Source organism: Sarcophilus harrisii, chromosome 4 (genome assembly GCF_902635505.1).
Source record: "Sarcophilus harrisii chromosome 4, mSarHar1.11, whole genome shotgun sequence".
Taxonomy (NCBI): domain Eukaryota; kingdom Metazoa; phylum Chordata; class Mammalia; order Dasyuromorphia; family Dasyuridae; genus Sarcophilus; species Sarcophilus harrisii.
This window is the reverse complement of record NC_045429.1, coordinates 12,883,037-12,900,300: the sequence shown is the minus strand read 5'-3', so window position 1 is coordinate 12,900,300 and position 17,264 is coordinate 12,883,037. Positions and strand designations below refer to the sequence as shown.

At 41.4% G+C, this 17,264-nt stretch overlaps 1 protein-coding gene across 3 annotated transcripts in view; it reads left to right on the top strand.

Moving 5' to 3' along the window:
• The window catches only part of UBE2U (ubiquitin conjugating enzyme E2 U), a 79,223-nt gene extending 75,870 nt beyond the window's left edge, over positions 1–3,353 (top strand). For 2 of the 3 annotated variants that reach the window (XM_031968979.1, XM_031968978.1), the window contains one exon: positions 2,413–3,353. In XM_031968979.1, the coding sequence (XP_031824839.1) occupies positions 2,413–2,597 (185 nt within the window). In that variant the 3' untranslated portion in view covers positions 2,598–3,353. The remainder of the gene's footprint in view (positions 1–2,412) is intronic. The other variant, XR_004234239.1, reaches the window with a different exon arrangement.
• Positions 3,354–17,264: the final 13,911 nt, after the last annotated feature.

Below are 17,264 nucleotides of genomic sequence, written 5' to 3'. Positions count from 1 at the left end.
ACTGATGATCATTTACTAATGACATTGTCATTCATTTACTATCCAAAAATATTTTCCGTGCAACTAAGTAAAAGAAAGAATGTAGGTGATTTTGTACAAAACTTTGTGATTCTGTCATTGTATCTTTCCAATAGATAAGTTCTCAGGAGTTGCATGAGACTCATAGAGCTAGAGTCAGAGGTGAGAACTGAAGTTGGATCTGCTTTATTTTAAACCCAACACTCGCCCCACTCCAGGGCCTCTAGGGCTGTCATTATCTGGCCCCGTCCTGACGGATACACGCTTCTGGAGCAAAGGACAATTTTATTTTGTTGTTGAATTCCAAGTGCCAAGAAAGCTTAGTGAGAGATATAAGTGAACAGAGACATTGCAGGGCATCTGAGGATGAAATTGGGAGGATAAAAACCACCTAAGAAGAGATGAAACAGGTCTCATGTATATTTTTCAAATAAAAAAACAATTATTTTTACCATCAAGGACAATCATGATTCCTGGACTCAAATAATATTGTGATCCTTAATGTGCTCATAGAGATGGTGGAAATGGCATCGAAGAGAGCAAAGATGAGCAAAGCAACTGGATTAGACCAGGAGTACATGGAAAAGGGGTGGGGCACAATTGGGACACTATCAAAGTATATGTCCTTAATGTAGCTAAGGTAGAGCAGGATTCTACAATCATGAAAACTATTTTGGATACTATTAATGCCAAAAATGGTGGTTGAAAGATAATCAACAACTAATAAAAAGTCTACCATGCGTAGGACCTTCTCCAATGCTGAGGCCAGAACAAAGGACTACTTCTGGGACTTCTTAGTACCTCTCCAATCCCCCTTCTTCATTCTCTGAACTTATGTTGGTGTATAATCTATAATTGCAGCAATTGGCCTGTTCATTGATTCTCATTATGAAGTTGAAATGACCAGATTTCTTGTGAAATCATTATTTATTGTCTTTTTTTGGGGGGGAGGAGAGACAGAGACAGAGAAAAAAAGAGTGACAGAGAGAGACAAAGAGAGAGAGACAGGGAAAGAGACAGAGAGAAACAGAGACAGAGACAGAGACAGAGAAAAGAGAAAAGTCACATTATACTAAATTATACTAAAGGTAGCTAGATGAGCCACTAGCTAAAGCCCCAGACCTGGAGTCAGGAAGACATGTGTTCAAATCCAGATCACTGCCCATGTGACCCTGGAAAAGTTACCTAACCTCTGTCTGCTTCAGTTTCCTTAACTATAAAATAGGATCATAACACCTGCTTTCCAGAGTTTACATTGTTGTTGTGAGTTTACATTGAGACACTTGTAATTTGTAAATTTTAAAGGCTATTTAATGAGATTGGGAGTTAAGTGGGTCAAGCTCTCAGTAGATCAGTAACTAACCCTTGGAACTCCTGTGCATCATAGTCAGGTAGAAACTAATTCCTGCATTGACTATGTCCAACAATTTTGTCTCAGTCTGTACCCTGACTCTTTATCACCTGTGTGAAGGGAGGAGTAGATTGTTTTCTCACAAGTCTTCTGGAACTGGATCTGCTCACTCTATTAATTGGAGTGTTTTAGTTCTCAAAGTTGTTTGACTTGACTATGTTATTATGGGAGAAATTGTTCTACTGATTATGCTCGTTTCATTCTGCCTCAGTTCATGTAAGTTTTCCTAGGTTCCTCTGAAACTCTTCTTTATCATTTTTTGAATAGAACAATTATATTCCATTACATACCACTGGGGGTGCTATGGATATTTTTGAAATTTTAGGACAAAATTTAAAGGGTAACAGTACTAAAAAGGAAAACGATAGTGTGAGACATCACAACTCATCAATTGGTCCCTTATCTCTTGGAGTCATTGAGCAATGAAAGAAATCAATAATGTATATATTTATTTTTTAAAAAATTATTTTTTCCAATTACATGTAAAAAATTTTAACATTCATTTTTCAAAGTTTCAAGTTCCAAATTCCCCCCCCCAACACACACACATTTGAGAAGACAAGCAACAAGAAATCAATAAAAGATTTATTTAAAAACGAAAGGTATAGGAAATAAGAAATTCTGTTTCCAAACACTACTAGAGTTTGATCAGATTATTAAAAAGCGTTCTTACAAAATTCTCAGAAACGGCAGAATGCAATCAGTGGATCCAATTGGACCTAAGGGATCTGTGTTCAAATCCTTATTTTGGTACTTAGCTTTCTTAATTCTGTGCATATGCCTTAGCCTCTCTGAATCTCAGTTCCCTTATCTGCAACATAATGATAACCATACTTGCACTGCTCACCTCACAAAGTTCTGGTATGAAGTGTCCATTGGCGTAAACTGATGCTCTTTGGAAATGTGCATTATTACCATACCAAAAGCCCAAAGTATGTCTTTCCTTAACATTTCTATTCTATTTGAATTTTTCTTCCTTCTAGAGACAAATATGAATCTTATGGATTTGGAAAGTAAAGGAGAAGATGATGCCGAAAGCTGGAATAGCAAAGAGAAGAAAAATAAAAGTTCCAAAGAAAGCGATGATATGGATGAGGCCTGGGAAAATGAAGTGGAGAACCTGGTAGCTTGGACTAACAAACTCAATGCAACTACACTGGAAGACTGAGTTTCACCCTCGAGGCTAAGAAGGAACTCTTGTCTGCCTTCCCTTGGATCAGGGGTCTTTGTGGAGCTGGTTCTGCTGGTTCCAGTCCTTTTGAAATCCTCTTCTCAATCTGCTGAACAGCAGGGTTAAAATATAGATCTAACTCATTTGGAAACATAAAACAGAGTTGGTTGAATACTGATTGCTTCAGTGTTCTGAAGAATTGGGGAGAAACAGAACTTTCACTGGTTCTGTCCATAGCAAGTGGTTCAAATTGCAAGTTCATTTAACTGGGGGGCTGAAGAGAGCTAGAGACTCCACTCTGTGTGGAAGGGAGATGAGAGATCCTGGGAAAATAGGACTTGCTGCAAGGTGAACAATGGGAAGACATTAATGGATCAGTCCTACTAACTAGATTCTTAAACTCTCTTGTTTCTATGCTACTATAGTGTATTGCTATTTAGGGGAGAGCCAGGAAAACCTGGTAGGAGTGCTGTAGTTTGCGACTATAGACAAACATGACAACATGGGGTACCTGAGAAGAGATATTGTAGGAAAGAGAAGAGGGATATAGGGAAAGAAGTGGGAGAGTTTTGAGCAATTTTATTTATTAAAATTTTTACCTGAGTCTGTCCTCATGGAAAGGAGGAGAAAATACTCTTCTTCCTCCTTTCTGCACAATATGTTTCCAGCTCCTATTCCTGGGATCCAGAGATAAGATTAATACATGAAAACAAGAATTGTAGCCCATTAAAAAATATCATTTCCATAGGAAAATGTATTTTGAGTTCCATCCGACCAACTTTCAAACTATTTTGGATAGCACAAACCTAGAAGATGGGAGACCATTTGTTCTCAATTTATTTCAATTTCAATTCAAATGAGATAATATAAACAGATTTCCTGCAAATTATAGGATGAGAAAAGCAAAGTAACCTTAATACATAGTAATTATCTTTTTTTTTCTACTCCACATTTCCAAATATGATTCTATGATCCGTTATTTAAATTTATGCTGATTATTTCCAGAGCAAACAACTCAAATATAATTTTATGTCAAGAAGGACCAATGACATCATCTGTGATTGCATCAACTGTGTGATCAAATTACAAAAAGGAAAATTAGTGGATTTAGCACAGTCATAGGAAGAAGGCATTTTATTCGTTTCTGATGGTGTCGGATAATGTTCCCTTTGCTCTTATCATCCCTCGCCTCTTTCCTGGGGGAGGAAATTTGTTTCACCATCTATCTACTGAGGCATTCAATATTGGAAGTTGTTTTTAATCTGATTTCAGCTCTCTTTCACTTACATTATTGGGATCATTTTGTACATTGCCTTCCAGTTCTGTTCTACTCTATATCACTATTATCCCCATGTTTTTCTTCCTCCCTCCCTCTCTCCCTTCCTTCTTCCCTTTTTCTTCATTTCTTTCCTTCCATCCTTCCTTCCTTCCTCTTTTTTCTCTCCCCTTCTTTTCTTCCTTTGTTCATTCCTTCCTCCCTCACTCCCTTTCTTCTTCCCTCCTTCCTTTCTTTCCCCTTCCTCCTTTCTTTCTTCCCTTTTCTTCCTTATTTCCTATTGCTTCAGGATAGTGAATTCCCAATGCAGAAGCTACTAATGTTGGTCCATTGTTCTGCAATTAATATTCTTGGAGAGAGTTACATAAGGATATTGCAATGTCAAAGTATTTGTCTTGGATCACATACTAAGTGTCCAAGTTCAGACCTGAATCCATACGCCCTGACTCCAAGACCACCATTCTACCAGAGCATTTCTCTTTGTCGTCATTCGTGGAGGTATATTCTCATACACAGACCATGATTCATTGAGCCTCTTTCCTAACAGAAAACTGAACAATATTCACTTTGTTTCTAAATTTTTGCTATCACAAAATGATGGGTAAATGTTGGTAGATCTGGGCCTTCTGTCTTTAAAACCTTTGGGGACACGTGACAAGCAGGAGGCTCTCTGGATTAAAGAATATGGAGAATTTAGGAAAAAGTAACTTGAGATTTGTTTCTTTGACCAATATTAAGGCCATCCTGAGAAAGTGAAAGGGAGGACTGAACCAGTTTCTGAGTAATTGGCTAGTGGAATGGTGGAGCCAGTTGAGGAAAAACCCTGTGTGAAGAAAGGCCCCACCTGTATATGCCTTTCATTTCATCATTTATTCTTGGACCAGCTGATCGCTCTTAAGGAAATGAAATGAGAGGAATTGAGATGAACCACTTTTACAACTATTACACGGGTCACAACACCAGGCCAGAGCAGTCAGTCCTTGAGCATGAGGGGACTGGAGATCCAAAGCTAGAAGGGATCTGGGGGCCTTTACTCTCATCCTCCCTTTTCACAGATGGAGAAACTGAGGCCCAGGGTAAGTGACTTTCCCCAGAGTTACACAGCTTCTGCCAAGGGATTGAAACTTGGGATCTGGACTACGAAGTTGGGACCCTTCCTCTGCGCCACATTGCCTCCCACTAATTCAATCCACATTAAGCACCTACTACATGGCCAGGCAGTGTGATTAGTCCTGGGGATACAGTTTAAAAGGAGCAATAGTCCCTGCCTTCAAGGAGGTTACAATCTAAGGGGAGTAAGGGAGAGGGGAGGGAGGGCACACGGGGGCATCTTGTGGAGCTGCTTGTGGAGCTGAACCCAGCAGAGCAGCAGATGCGGGGCGGAGGGAGCCCAGAGGTCAGTTTCGGCCCTCCATAAAGGAAGGCTTTGGGTGAAGTTTGGTGCCCAGCCCTTCAGCCCTCCAATCAGAGCGATGCACCCAAAGGGATGAGCTCATAATGGGAGGAGCATCATGGTTAGTAGAACTGAACACATGGGCAGGGGGGAAGGTGCGAGGCGGGATCCTTATTCTACCCAGGACAGCTTGGCTGAATGTTCAGTGGGCTGCTTTCTTAGTCACAAAATGGGGAGAGGAGGGCAAACGGGGGTGGTGGTAGAAGGAAAAACGGGCAACCCAACAGACCTGGTCAAGCTTAGTAATATTGAATTCTCACATTTCTCTATACCTGTGACTTAGGCATCTGGGCTGTCTAAGGGGGGAAACTCCCATCAAATTTTCTCAGAACCAAACATCCGCAGAGGGAGTTTAGAGCCAGGGAGTGTCTTGGATTCCACTTAGCTCAGTCCCCTCATTTTTTACACAAAAGAAACCAAAAAATGGCTTTCCTACAGGGAATGAATAGAAATCATACATGCTCAGCCCCCAATTCCCTGCTCACTTTCTGAGAATTTTGCAGCACTGGTCCTCCAGTCAGAGGCCTTCCTTCAGGTTTCCACTCTGCCACTGGCTGACCAGTGCCCCTTCCAGCAAATCACCACAGCTCTCGGGGCATCCCTTTCTGTCTGAAAGACGTTGGGGCTGGGCTACCCTCCCTCCAGTCACATGGGTGGTAAACTTGGAATTGCCCCAGACTCTCCCCTCACCCAGATCTAATCAGCTACGATATTCTATTGATTCTTTTCCACAATATTTCTTTTTCTGTCCCTTTATTCACACAGCAACCCCTGTTAGTCCAGTGCTTTGCTGCCTCTGTATTATTGTATCTGATCGCTCTCTTTCTCCTCTCAATGATATCCACAACTGACAAATTGATTGTCCTGGGACACAAGCCATTCCCTTGTTCAGGAAGCTTCAGTGGCTCCCTACCACCTCTCTGCCCTCTCTCTCTGGTATTTAAAGCCTTCCCTAGTCTGGAATAGCCTGAAGGATCACCCACCACAGCCCCTCCTGGTTTCAGCCAAACTGGCTCCTGGCTGCTCTCACTGCCCACCACCCTCTCTTCTTCCAGCTTCCCATCTCCCTCTCACTTCAACCTCACGGAATCCCAAGCTCCCTCCTTCTATCTAACTGAGATATAAACATCTGCCTCAAATCAGGCTCAAATGAGAATATAACATGAAGTCAATCAAGTATTTAATAAGTGCTGCCTATGCACGAGGTACTGTTCTAAAAACTGGAGAGTCAAAGAAAAAGCAAGATAGTTTTGGGCCTCAAAGGGCAGACATTGCCCTTTGACACATTTGTATGTTGCCTCTTAAAAACAAAAACCCTAGTTTTAGAGCTGGGACAACCCACTTTACTTTGGGCTTTAATTGCATTAGTTTCTCCTTTCCTCTTTGGATTGTGTTTCTGCCTCTCCAGACTTCTTTCTCCCCACCCTTCTCATCCTGGAAGATGTCTCTGTTCCTGGGCCCTGTCCTCTGATCCCTCAGTTCTACTGTGCGGCCTGCCTTGGAGACTGCTAGCTGCTCAGCAAATGCTATCATCTCTGAAGTTCTGCAAGTTCTCACCTGGGGTCTGTGCAACTATTCCTACTAGATTTCAGTAGTTACCCTTCAATGCCATCGGCTTCTGTTTTTCCTTCTCTGGGGTCTCAGTCCACTCTTTGAATGCTTATACTATATATTTTAGAATATTTCAATTCCTTCTGGGAAAGGGTCCCATAGCCGGACTGCTGAAGTGTCTTGGACAAAAGGGATTAAAAGCTCTTTCTGCAAGACCATAAGCTGAGCAGATGTGGATCTGATTTGGAAGAAAGAATTCCTCACCAGAGATTTCCCACACCCATGAAATCACAGGTCGAGTCGCAAATGAAAACAGACAGATAAAATGAAATAAAACTAAAATTAAAATCTCTTCAGAAACCAGTGTCCTCTAGATGGAGCTCTGCTGTTACATGAAAAGCACCGACACCTTTCACCGCATAGAGGTCTTTTTCTCAAAGGCTGGCCAGGCCCAAGCCATGTTCCCCTCTTTTTATTGGCCCACAACGGCTCTGTAAGTTTTTATGGGAGCCTGGGCACTTTTCCTCTGCCAGAAAAATGTTTATTCAGAACTAGCAAAGGTTGACTCACCAGGACAGGGCCAATAGTTTACCAATTATGCTGTTGATAAAAATCAAAGGTTTGGGAAAAGCTGGAGGGTCAACTGGTCCATACCACTGCCTCTGGGGAGGACCACACAGGCACAGCCAGGGAGGCAGGAGGCTCTAGCCTCCTTTTTTAAGACTTCCAGACATCAGTGTAAATACCAAGAAAGCAGCCCCTAATTTAGACCAGGGATTGCTTTACACATCTGAGAAGCTAAATTCACCTCCTTTTCTTCCCCTGGGGGTATAGTAGGAAAGAGAGGTTTCCCAGGCTTCTCTCCACTGTAAATAAAGCTGGTATTCAAAGAGACAAAAGCAACAGGCCCAGACCCTCCCTTGCTATTACAGGTCAGTTTATTTCAAATTTAGAAAAAGGTATAGGAGAAATAGAAAAGCTGTTCTTCAAGACTTCAACGTACTCCTCCCTCAGCTTCCCAGCTTCCCTCATTGAAATATGAGTTCCCAGCTCCCCTTAAAGGGTTATCTTCCTGTCTTTTCCCCCATTAGAACTGGTGCTCTTCAACTTGGAACTAAGTTCAAAGGGCTATCAAACTGTCTATACAACTTTGATCCAGCAGCTTCTCTACTGGGCCTGTATCCCAAAGAGATCAAAAAAGGGAAAAGGAGCCACATGTGCAAAAATGTTCATGGCAGCCCTTTATGTAGTGGCAAGGAACTAGAAACCGAGTGGATGCTCATCATTTGGGGAATGGCTGAATAAATTGTGGTATATGAATATTATGGAATATTATTGTTCTGTATGAAACAATCAGCAGGATGGTTTCAGAGAGATTTGGAAAGGCTTACAGGAACTGATGCTGAGTGAAATGAGCAGAACCAGGAGATCATTGTACATGACAACAAGATTAGGTTATAATCAATTGTGATGGATCTAATTCTTTTCAACAATGAGATGATTGAGACCAGTTCCAATGATCTTGTGATGAAGAGAGTCATCTTCACCCAGAGAGAGGATCATGGGAACTGAATGCGGATCACAACTTAGCATTCCCACTCTTTCTGTTGTTGTTCACTTGCATTTTGTTCTCTTACTCATTTTCTCTCCTTTTTGATCTGATTTTTCTTGGGAATCATGCTAAATGCGCAAATATGTTTAGAAGAATTACACATGTGTAACCTATGTTGGATTACTTGCCATCTAGAGGAGGCGGAAGGGTGGAAGGGAGGGAGAACAATTTGCAATGCAAGATTTTGCAAGAGTGGATGTTGAAAACTATCTTTGCATGGATTTTGAAAAAGAAAAAAAATAAGATTGTTGCTTTTTAGAGGTATGGATTGCCTTGCTTATAATTCCATTCCCTCTACCTAGTGCACAGAAAACCCTTAATAGATTCTGTCTCTAGCTCTCTCTGAACTAGTAGGTATATTTTCTGCCAACTGATAGAGAATACCATCCACCTCTGCTTGTCCATACCGTGCAACTCTTGTTCATGGCTTTTCATAGAGATTTTTGTCACGAGTTTATAAATTTAGAAGTGTATGAGACCCTGGAGGTCACCGAGTCCAACCTGCTTGTACTATGGATGAAGAGGCTGAGGACCATTGGGTTTGTTACTTGGCCACAGTCCCACAAACATTAAGCATTGGAGACAATAGTTCAAATCCTACTCTTTATGACTCCAGCTCCAACTCATTCTAGCCCCTGTACTATGCTGCTTTTCAAGTCTTTTTGACTCCCAGCATTCAGAGGGGATTAAAGTATCCATGATATAAAGTATCCTTGTCAAGAAAACCCTCAATGAGTTCATGAACAATTAATTGGTCGTGATTGAAAGGACTGGGCACATCTACTTGCCATTTACTACCCAATGTAACCCTAAGAAAGTAGTTTCCCTTCTCTGGGTCTTACTTTCCTTATTGGTGAAAAAAATACATTTAAAGAGAATTTAAGGTTTAGCAAGCACTTACTTTATTGCATTTGATCCTAAGAAAAAACAACTCATTGGTATTGGTGCAGTTATCAACCCATCCATCTCACAGATGGACAGAGAGCTAGTTATCCTGATTCTTCCAACTCCTACGTATCTAAGGCGAAGCTTGAACTTAGATCTTCTTGACTCAAAATGCAGAGTCCAGTCCGTTGTGTAATATCGCCATCACTGGACTCGATGACCTCTCCAGAAGCAGGAATCCAGGATCGTTGTACTTTGAGGGTTCACCTTGCTAAGGGCCACCGAGGTCGATGAGCGGGTCCCTGAAGATGCAGGTGGCAGCTGCCCCCGTGTAATTTCTCCATCTTCCATTGTCTGCACACTTTTTGCAATGGGAATGCTTTTTATGGGATCCAGCAGGAAAGACTCAAAGCAGAGGATTACTGTAAATGTGGGAATGCTGGCCAGTTGACTGGTGAGTTTGGGGAAGAACCTGGAAAAGGCTCCTGCTGACACGGTGCGGGTTGGACGCTTCCTCCACAAGTTGCTCAAAATAAATTAAAAATACCTCCAATAACCCTTGCCAATCCTTCTGGCTCTAAATCTTAGGGTCTGAAATAGTAGATGCAATGAAAGAGAAAACTTGTATGTGTTTGGGTCACTGTCCAGCTCGCACTAAATCTGCTTAGCGGAAATATTGTCATTTTGGTGAAATCTGCGATTTGGAGTCTTGTGTAATGTGACACATTCTTGACATTTGCCATGTTTTTTAAAAAATGACATTTGATGAGGTGCAGAGGATGGTGCGCTGGGCTTGGAGTATGGAAGATCCGAGGCAGAATCCCATATCAGATACTTGACAGCTGTGGCAGTGTGGGTGAGTCACTTACTAGCCTCTCTCTGCCTCAGTTTCCTCATCTGTAAAATGAAAGAAGAATATTCCGTAAACTCCGAGATCTCTAAATCTAAATCAAAAGAACCTGTGACCTGTGGGGCTTATTTTGGCAGGAAAAAAAATGTTTCTTGGGTAATGAGGCACTACCATAACCAAATAAACAAAGAAGTAAATTATTTTGCAAGGGAAAGGAGCCAAAATCGAAAGCATTTCCATTTGGATTAGGTTTAGATGGTGACTCAAGGTTCATTTCTGGCCATTTCACTTTCTTGCCCAGGGTCACACAGCTGGGAAGTGTTAAGTGTCTAAGGTCAGATTCGAATTCGGATCTTCCTGACTTCAGGGCTGGTGCTCTATCCACTACACTAACTAGCTGCCTCCTCTCTTAACTCATCTTGCTAAGTATTTGCTAAACTCAAGTGTCTCCAGAGGCTGATGTTGTACAGGCGTCCTTGATGCTTCCTACATCTGAGCCAAGGCCCTGCTACCCAGCCCTAGTTTGTTGGAAGATGCCTTCTTCCAGGTCATCTCAGTGTTTCAGGGACTGGGTCCTTGGCTTTACAGCAAGACAAACTGAAGGGAGTCCGTGGGACTCTGCTAATTCTGGAGTCAGAGACTTGGGTTTGAATAACTTTGTTGTTACCCGTATGATTTATACCAAGTCACCTAATTTCCACTGAGGACTCAGGTTCTCCTTTTAAAATGAGGAAGTTGGACTGGCTCATTTCTGGGGGTCTCTTCAAAGCCTACGAGGGGTGGTTATGTCATGGAGGAGAACCAGGGGACAGGAAGTCGAGATAGAGGACAGCTTCAGGAACCATTCCTAAGCTCTTAGGAGTTGTTCACTCTACTAGAGAAAATCCCAGCAGGTAAAGTCTCCAGCCTCCTGTTTCTTCAGTGATGAAGAGACTAAGCAATGATGTAGATAAAAGTCTACCTTTATAAACATTTCCATTCAACACTGACTTATAAAGTAACTAACTACTGAATTGTGACACCACTGGGAAAGTGCCCATTTTAAAAAAAATATATTCTTACTCTTGCTGATTCTTCGAGCAGGAAAAGGCCTCTGGGGCCAGCTAGTCCAAACCTGGAGGGCAGCAAGCCGGCCAGCAAACGGCCGTCTAGACACTCCTTGGAGAACTCCTTATATTTTGAAATAAAATTTTAATCCCTTTATATTTGCAGCCATGACTGTTATTTGTGATAGCAGCAGTACCAAATAATGCCAGCTGAGCATCGTCACGCAGCTCATAGCTGGAAGAATTTCATAAAACCCAAAGCAAGGGGGTGGGATATTTTCTATTTACCTCTCGGTAAGCATGTTGCTTCACATGCATGTTTTAACATGTGCCGGGTGTATATGTGGAAATAATTTTTGGTTTTGTGTCACTGAAACCAAGCATAGCATCGAACATCTAATAGGTTTCATTGACAGTTGTCGAAAGTAAAGGATGAATGAAATGACATGAAATTGGAAACACAACCAATCAACATTTACTAAATGACTACTCTGGTCCGGGATTGGGATAATCACTGAAGAAACAAAGACAAAAATAAAACAGATCCTTCCTTCAATAAGGTTATATTCTATAAGGAGAGAATGCATGTAGACATATAAATATATATAATGTCAATATATATAAACACACATATGTGTGTTTATATATGCATACCTATATTGTATACAAATGTGTGTATATGTATAATACAGTATATGTATATATTTGTAAAATACAAGTTAATTGAGGGACGCACTAAAACTTAGGAGCCTCAGGAGAAGCTTCTTATAGAAAGGGGTGGCTGAAGGAAGCTAGGGATTTAAAGAAAGAGAGGTAAGGGCATTGTAGACATGGGGAAGAAACTGAGACAGACTTCAGAAAGCCATGTGTGAGGAGCAGCAAGAAGTCAGTTTTTGCATGAAGGAGTGAAATATAGGAAATGTTTGGGAAGATAGATGGAGTGAGATTCTGAAGAGCTTTAAATGTTTGACAGAGAACTTCTATTCATTCCTAGAGGAAGGAGGGAGCCCCGGGAGGTTATTGAGCAAGGTAGTGACATGGTCAGAAATATGCTTTAGACAAATCTCTTTGGTAGTTCTGGATTTGGTAGTTCTGTGGAGGATGAATTGGAGAAGGGACAGACAGGAGCCAGGGAGACCCATAAAGTCCTAATCCAGGGGAGAGGTGGGTGTCAAGAGCCCTCACCCGGCTGGGGCCATGGAAAATGGAGAAGGAGGATTCTTAGCATCTCTTATACCCTTCAAAACTTATCCCAAGCACCACCTTGGATAGGAATTCTTTTCCTAGTTCCTCTCCCACTCCATCTGCTAGTGCCCTCCTTCCCTGAACTATCTTCTATGTATTTGTGTTGTATTTGTGTGTGTGTGTGTGTGTATGTATATATATATATATATATATATATATATATATTCCTGGGATAGTGTCTAGGTAGATAGCAGCCACTTAATAAATGCTGTTTGATTGGTTGATCAATTGTGAGATTGAAAAGACTTAGAAACTGATTATATATGATGTAGAAATATGTACATATATGTATGTGTGTACATAAACATGTGTATATATTTATAATATTTTATTACATAGGCAATTAAGTGAAGTAGATAAAACATTATGTCTGGAGTCAAGAAGACTTATCTTCCTGTTAAGTCTTGGCTCAGTTATTTACTAATGATGTAACCCTAAACAAGGCACTTAACCCCATTGCCTTAGTTTCCTCATCTGTAAACTGGGTTAGAGAATGAAATGACAAAACACTTTCAAATCTTTGCCAAGAAAACCACAAGTGGAGTCACAAAGAGTTGGGCACAACTAAAAATAACTAAGCAGCAATTTATTATGTATTATTTATTATATTTTGTTATTTTACCTATAATATAGAATATATTCTATTTTATAGTATTAACATACCTGCATATGTGTATGTATAGACAGATAGACAGACAGACAAATAATAGATAGATAGAAAGATAGACAGATGATAGACAGACAGACAGAAGATAGATAGATAGACAGATAGATGATAGATAGATAGACAGACAGACAGATGATAGACAGACAGATAGACAGATGATAGACAGACAGACAGATGATAGACAGATGATAGATAACTAGATAGATAGTCACAGATAGACAGATAGATAAACAGATGATAGATAGACAGACAGACAATCAGACAGATAGATACATGCAGAGAGACACAGAGACAGATAAAGAGACACAGAGAGAAAGAGGAGTTAGTGATGACTCCAGATGGAGAAGTAAGTGCCTGAAAGGAAGGTAATATCCTTGACAAAAACAATTCAGAAAAGGATTTGATTTGGGGGAAAGGTTTTGCACAATAGCTTAGAACATCCCATTTGATTTCAAAGGGCCCATAAATGTGTAACGCCTTGCCCTCCAGGAAGGGAGGCTTTCACCTCTCACCAATCCCACCCGAGTGAAAGTCAAAACTCCCTCTCTGAAGCCTTTGGGGAGGAAAGCTGGAAATGAGGGCCAAGTTGAGGACTTTGCGGCTTCTATAGCTTGCTCTCTCTCTCTCCTGTGTCTCTCCAAGAGAAAAGCTGCTTCGAATAGCTCTGGCTCTGGCTCCCTCTCTCTTATTCAGGTCCTTCTATTCAGGTCTGTGATGGTCATTTTTTTTCTGGAGTCATCAGAACCAAAAATCCAGGCCATCAAGAAAGACCAGTTTCCAATATATTTACAAATTCAGGATATAGACTGGATCTGTGATGTCATTGCTGTAGAAAATTCAGAGGTGAAGACACTTTCCACTAATGCATTTTGATAGGTTCTTTTCAATTTCCAGTCTTAATGGATGGCCTGAAGGCAAGTGCTGAAGGCAAATGACTAACCCAAGATGACACAGCCATTAAGAGTCAGAGGCAATATTCAAACTAAGGTCTATCGGTGCTTCAAGGCCGAATTTCTCTCCATGGCACCTCAAATATAAAGAAATGGCTGTATTCCTCTACTGGGCTTGCCCAGATCTAACAGCCAGCCTCATGACTGCTGCTTCTTATTTATAATCCAAATAAAGCCAGTTAAATGCACAGGAACAGTGTACTTGAATCAATCAAAGCTTTTCTCTTCTCTTTTTGTCATCACCTTTAATTTGTATAAACAATGTGCTTTAACACAACTATTTTTACCCAGAATTACTCAATCTGGGTAGAGCCAAATCCAGAGAGTTTAAAGAAAACCCTGAAAATCATGGCTGCCTTAGAGGGAGAACAACATGGGAGCCTGAGCTAACCGCAAAGGGCTGAAGACCAATGACTTTGAAACTTATCCATCCATTCCTCTTTCAAACAGCACTCGTTAGCACAGGGTCCCAGGAACAGAAAAGACCTCAGCTAGCCTGACCCCTTCATTTGACATATGTGGACATTGAGTCACAGAGCATAAAATGATGCATGTGGGCTCAAAGGAGCTGGAGGGAACTTCAGAGGCTACATGCGGACTCCAAGGCTCAGGGAGGTTGTGGTCCATCCAGTCAGCCAAGAACACATTGCAGAAGGAGGAGGGAGTTGAATTCTCTGTCCAGCACCATTGTACTATATTGTCTCCCTAAGTTGGTTCTTGGATCAAGTCAGGATCTGTATCTTTGTAATTTGTATCAACAACTTCTAGGATTTAATTCAATTCAAATAATTATTAAGCACCTATTGGGAATTTGCTGATGAAGGCGCTGGAGCCTGATAGAATGAATAGGATGACTTTTACAAAGACAAGAACTGAGATAATAATCATCCTGAGTGCTCCGCTCCCTACCCCCAGCACTCACAAATCTTCTGTTTTTCATTAAACTTCCTGAGTTTGGATTCAACAGTTCCTCACTGGACTTTCTTTCAGTGTCCATTCGTTCCCTCACTCCTTTGAGGATGTGCCAGCTTGTCTGGTCCTCCTAAAACTGATTCCTCAGACCTGGAAACAACCTTCCCAATGGGGTCTAAGAAGTTCTAAGGACAGAGGGCTTCTTCTCCCCAGCTCATTTGGGCCATTGTGGGGATAGGGTCTGTGATTTCACTGGCCCAGGGAACTTCCAGGTGAGGAAATTCTATCCCTCCTGTGCCCTTTCCCAGATCTCAGAGCCCAGAAACTTGCCCAGATCACCTAGAGCTTACGTGACTTGTCCAATGTCAATGTGTGACCCAAGGAAGACCCAAATACGGGTCTTCCTGGCTATTTCTCTATCCATTGTACCGTACTGCCTCAACACTTACACACTCTTCTGTATCATAAACATTTGTTAATGCAGCCCAACATTGCAGTCTTTTCAGTGGCCACATCCCCCTCCTGACTCATACTGATTTTGCAGCCTGTTAAAATCCTCAAGTCTTTTTTTTTCATATGAGATGCTGTCTAGACATGTCCTCCTCATGCCAAAATCTTACAACTGATTTTTTGAACCTTATATTTTATCCTTTAGGACATCCCTGCCCTGGAGAATCATCTCCTATTTCACTTTGTCCGGATGTCCTTCGAGCCAAGTTTTAACCTTGAGCACATCATCTCCCTTTTCCAGCTTTGTATCATGAGCAAATTTGATGTCTGTTGTTTTATGGTGTCATACAAGCTCTTAATAAAAATTGTGAGAAGAATCAAGGACTGAGCCCTATGAGAGCTTGAATAGGGAGTGTTGTCGAACAGTGGAGACGAGATTTCCCCCCATGTACTGTTACTGCTGGCCATTCAAATGGTTTTGAGTTCACTAGTGATGGCTGGAGGAAGCACACAGTTCTCTCTTTCTTTCTTTTTTCCTAGAAAGATGTCACGAGAGTCCTAGCAAAAGCATCTTCAGATACACAGTATTGTGGTGGTCTAGCTCTCTATCAACCCTGTCCAAAAAGGAAACAAGTTTAGTTTGGCACAATTAGTGGAATCACAGAATCTTAAAGTTGTGAAGGGGCTCAGAGTCTGTCTCCACCAACCCAGCCCTCCTCTAACTGATTTGGGAACCTCTAATAAGCCCTAATGAAAGGACATGGCCCCCTTCCACTTTGGAATCTCACTAACCATTGGTAAGGTTGTGCTCATCACTAGCTTCTACCCATCATTCCAAGTTCTCTGGGGGCCAAATAGAACCAATCTACACTTCTGCCGAGAGAGAAATGTGGAGATACCTGAAAGCAGGAACTATCATTAGTTACTGTTTTTTCTTTCCAAGGATCAACATCTTCAATTCCCTCAATTCATCCTTATATGGCAAGACCTCAAGCCATTCTCCATTCTGGTCGTGTTTCTCTGAGCATTTCCAGCTTATTAATTGTTTAGTCTGGACTTAAGACTTCCCTAGTGTACGATACTCCAGGGAGAGAAATCTTCTCTAACAATATATTTATCCCTTTGGGTCATATCCAACTCTCCGTGACCCCATCTGGGGTTCTCTTGACAAAGACGCTGGAGTGGTTTGCCATTTCCTTCTCCAGCTCATTTTACAAGTGAGGAAACTGAGGAAAACAGGGTTAAATGACTTACACAGGGTCGTACAGTTAGTAAGTGTCTCAGGTCAGATTTGAACTCAGGTTTTTCAGACTACAAGCTCAGTTTACATCTGGACATTTGCCTGTTTGCCCCACCCTTTGTGGCTTCACCTAACTCCAAACTGATGATTTCATTTGTTACTGGCAAAACCTACAAATGCTTTATAATTTCAGAGAATACTGAGGCTTCTTTCCTTCTTGAAGGCTTTAGTGAGTTTCCCAAGCAATAAAAAGAACCCAGAGTTAAGACCAAGTGTAAAGATTCTGTGTAAAAGTGGTTCACCATCAAGCTGAAACAACCAATTTGTCTTGAAGTATTTGCTTGTGTGTGTTCATTTTGTCAAGTATCGACACTTGGACGGAATCTGGAAGACTGCAGCCAGTCCTTCCCCGTGGCGAAACTCAATTGAACAACTTAGAATATGGTCCTGTTTGGATCAAATTTTTATCTTTTGCCTCGATTTTCCCCCTTCAGGGGAAAAAATCCTATTAGCACCAAACGTTGGAG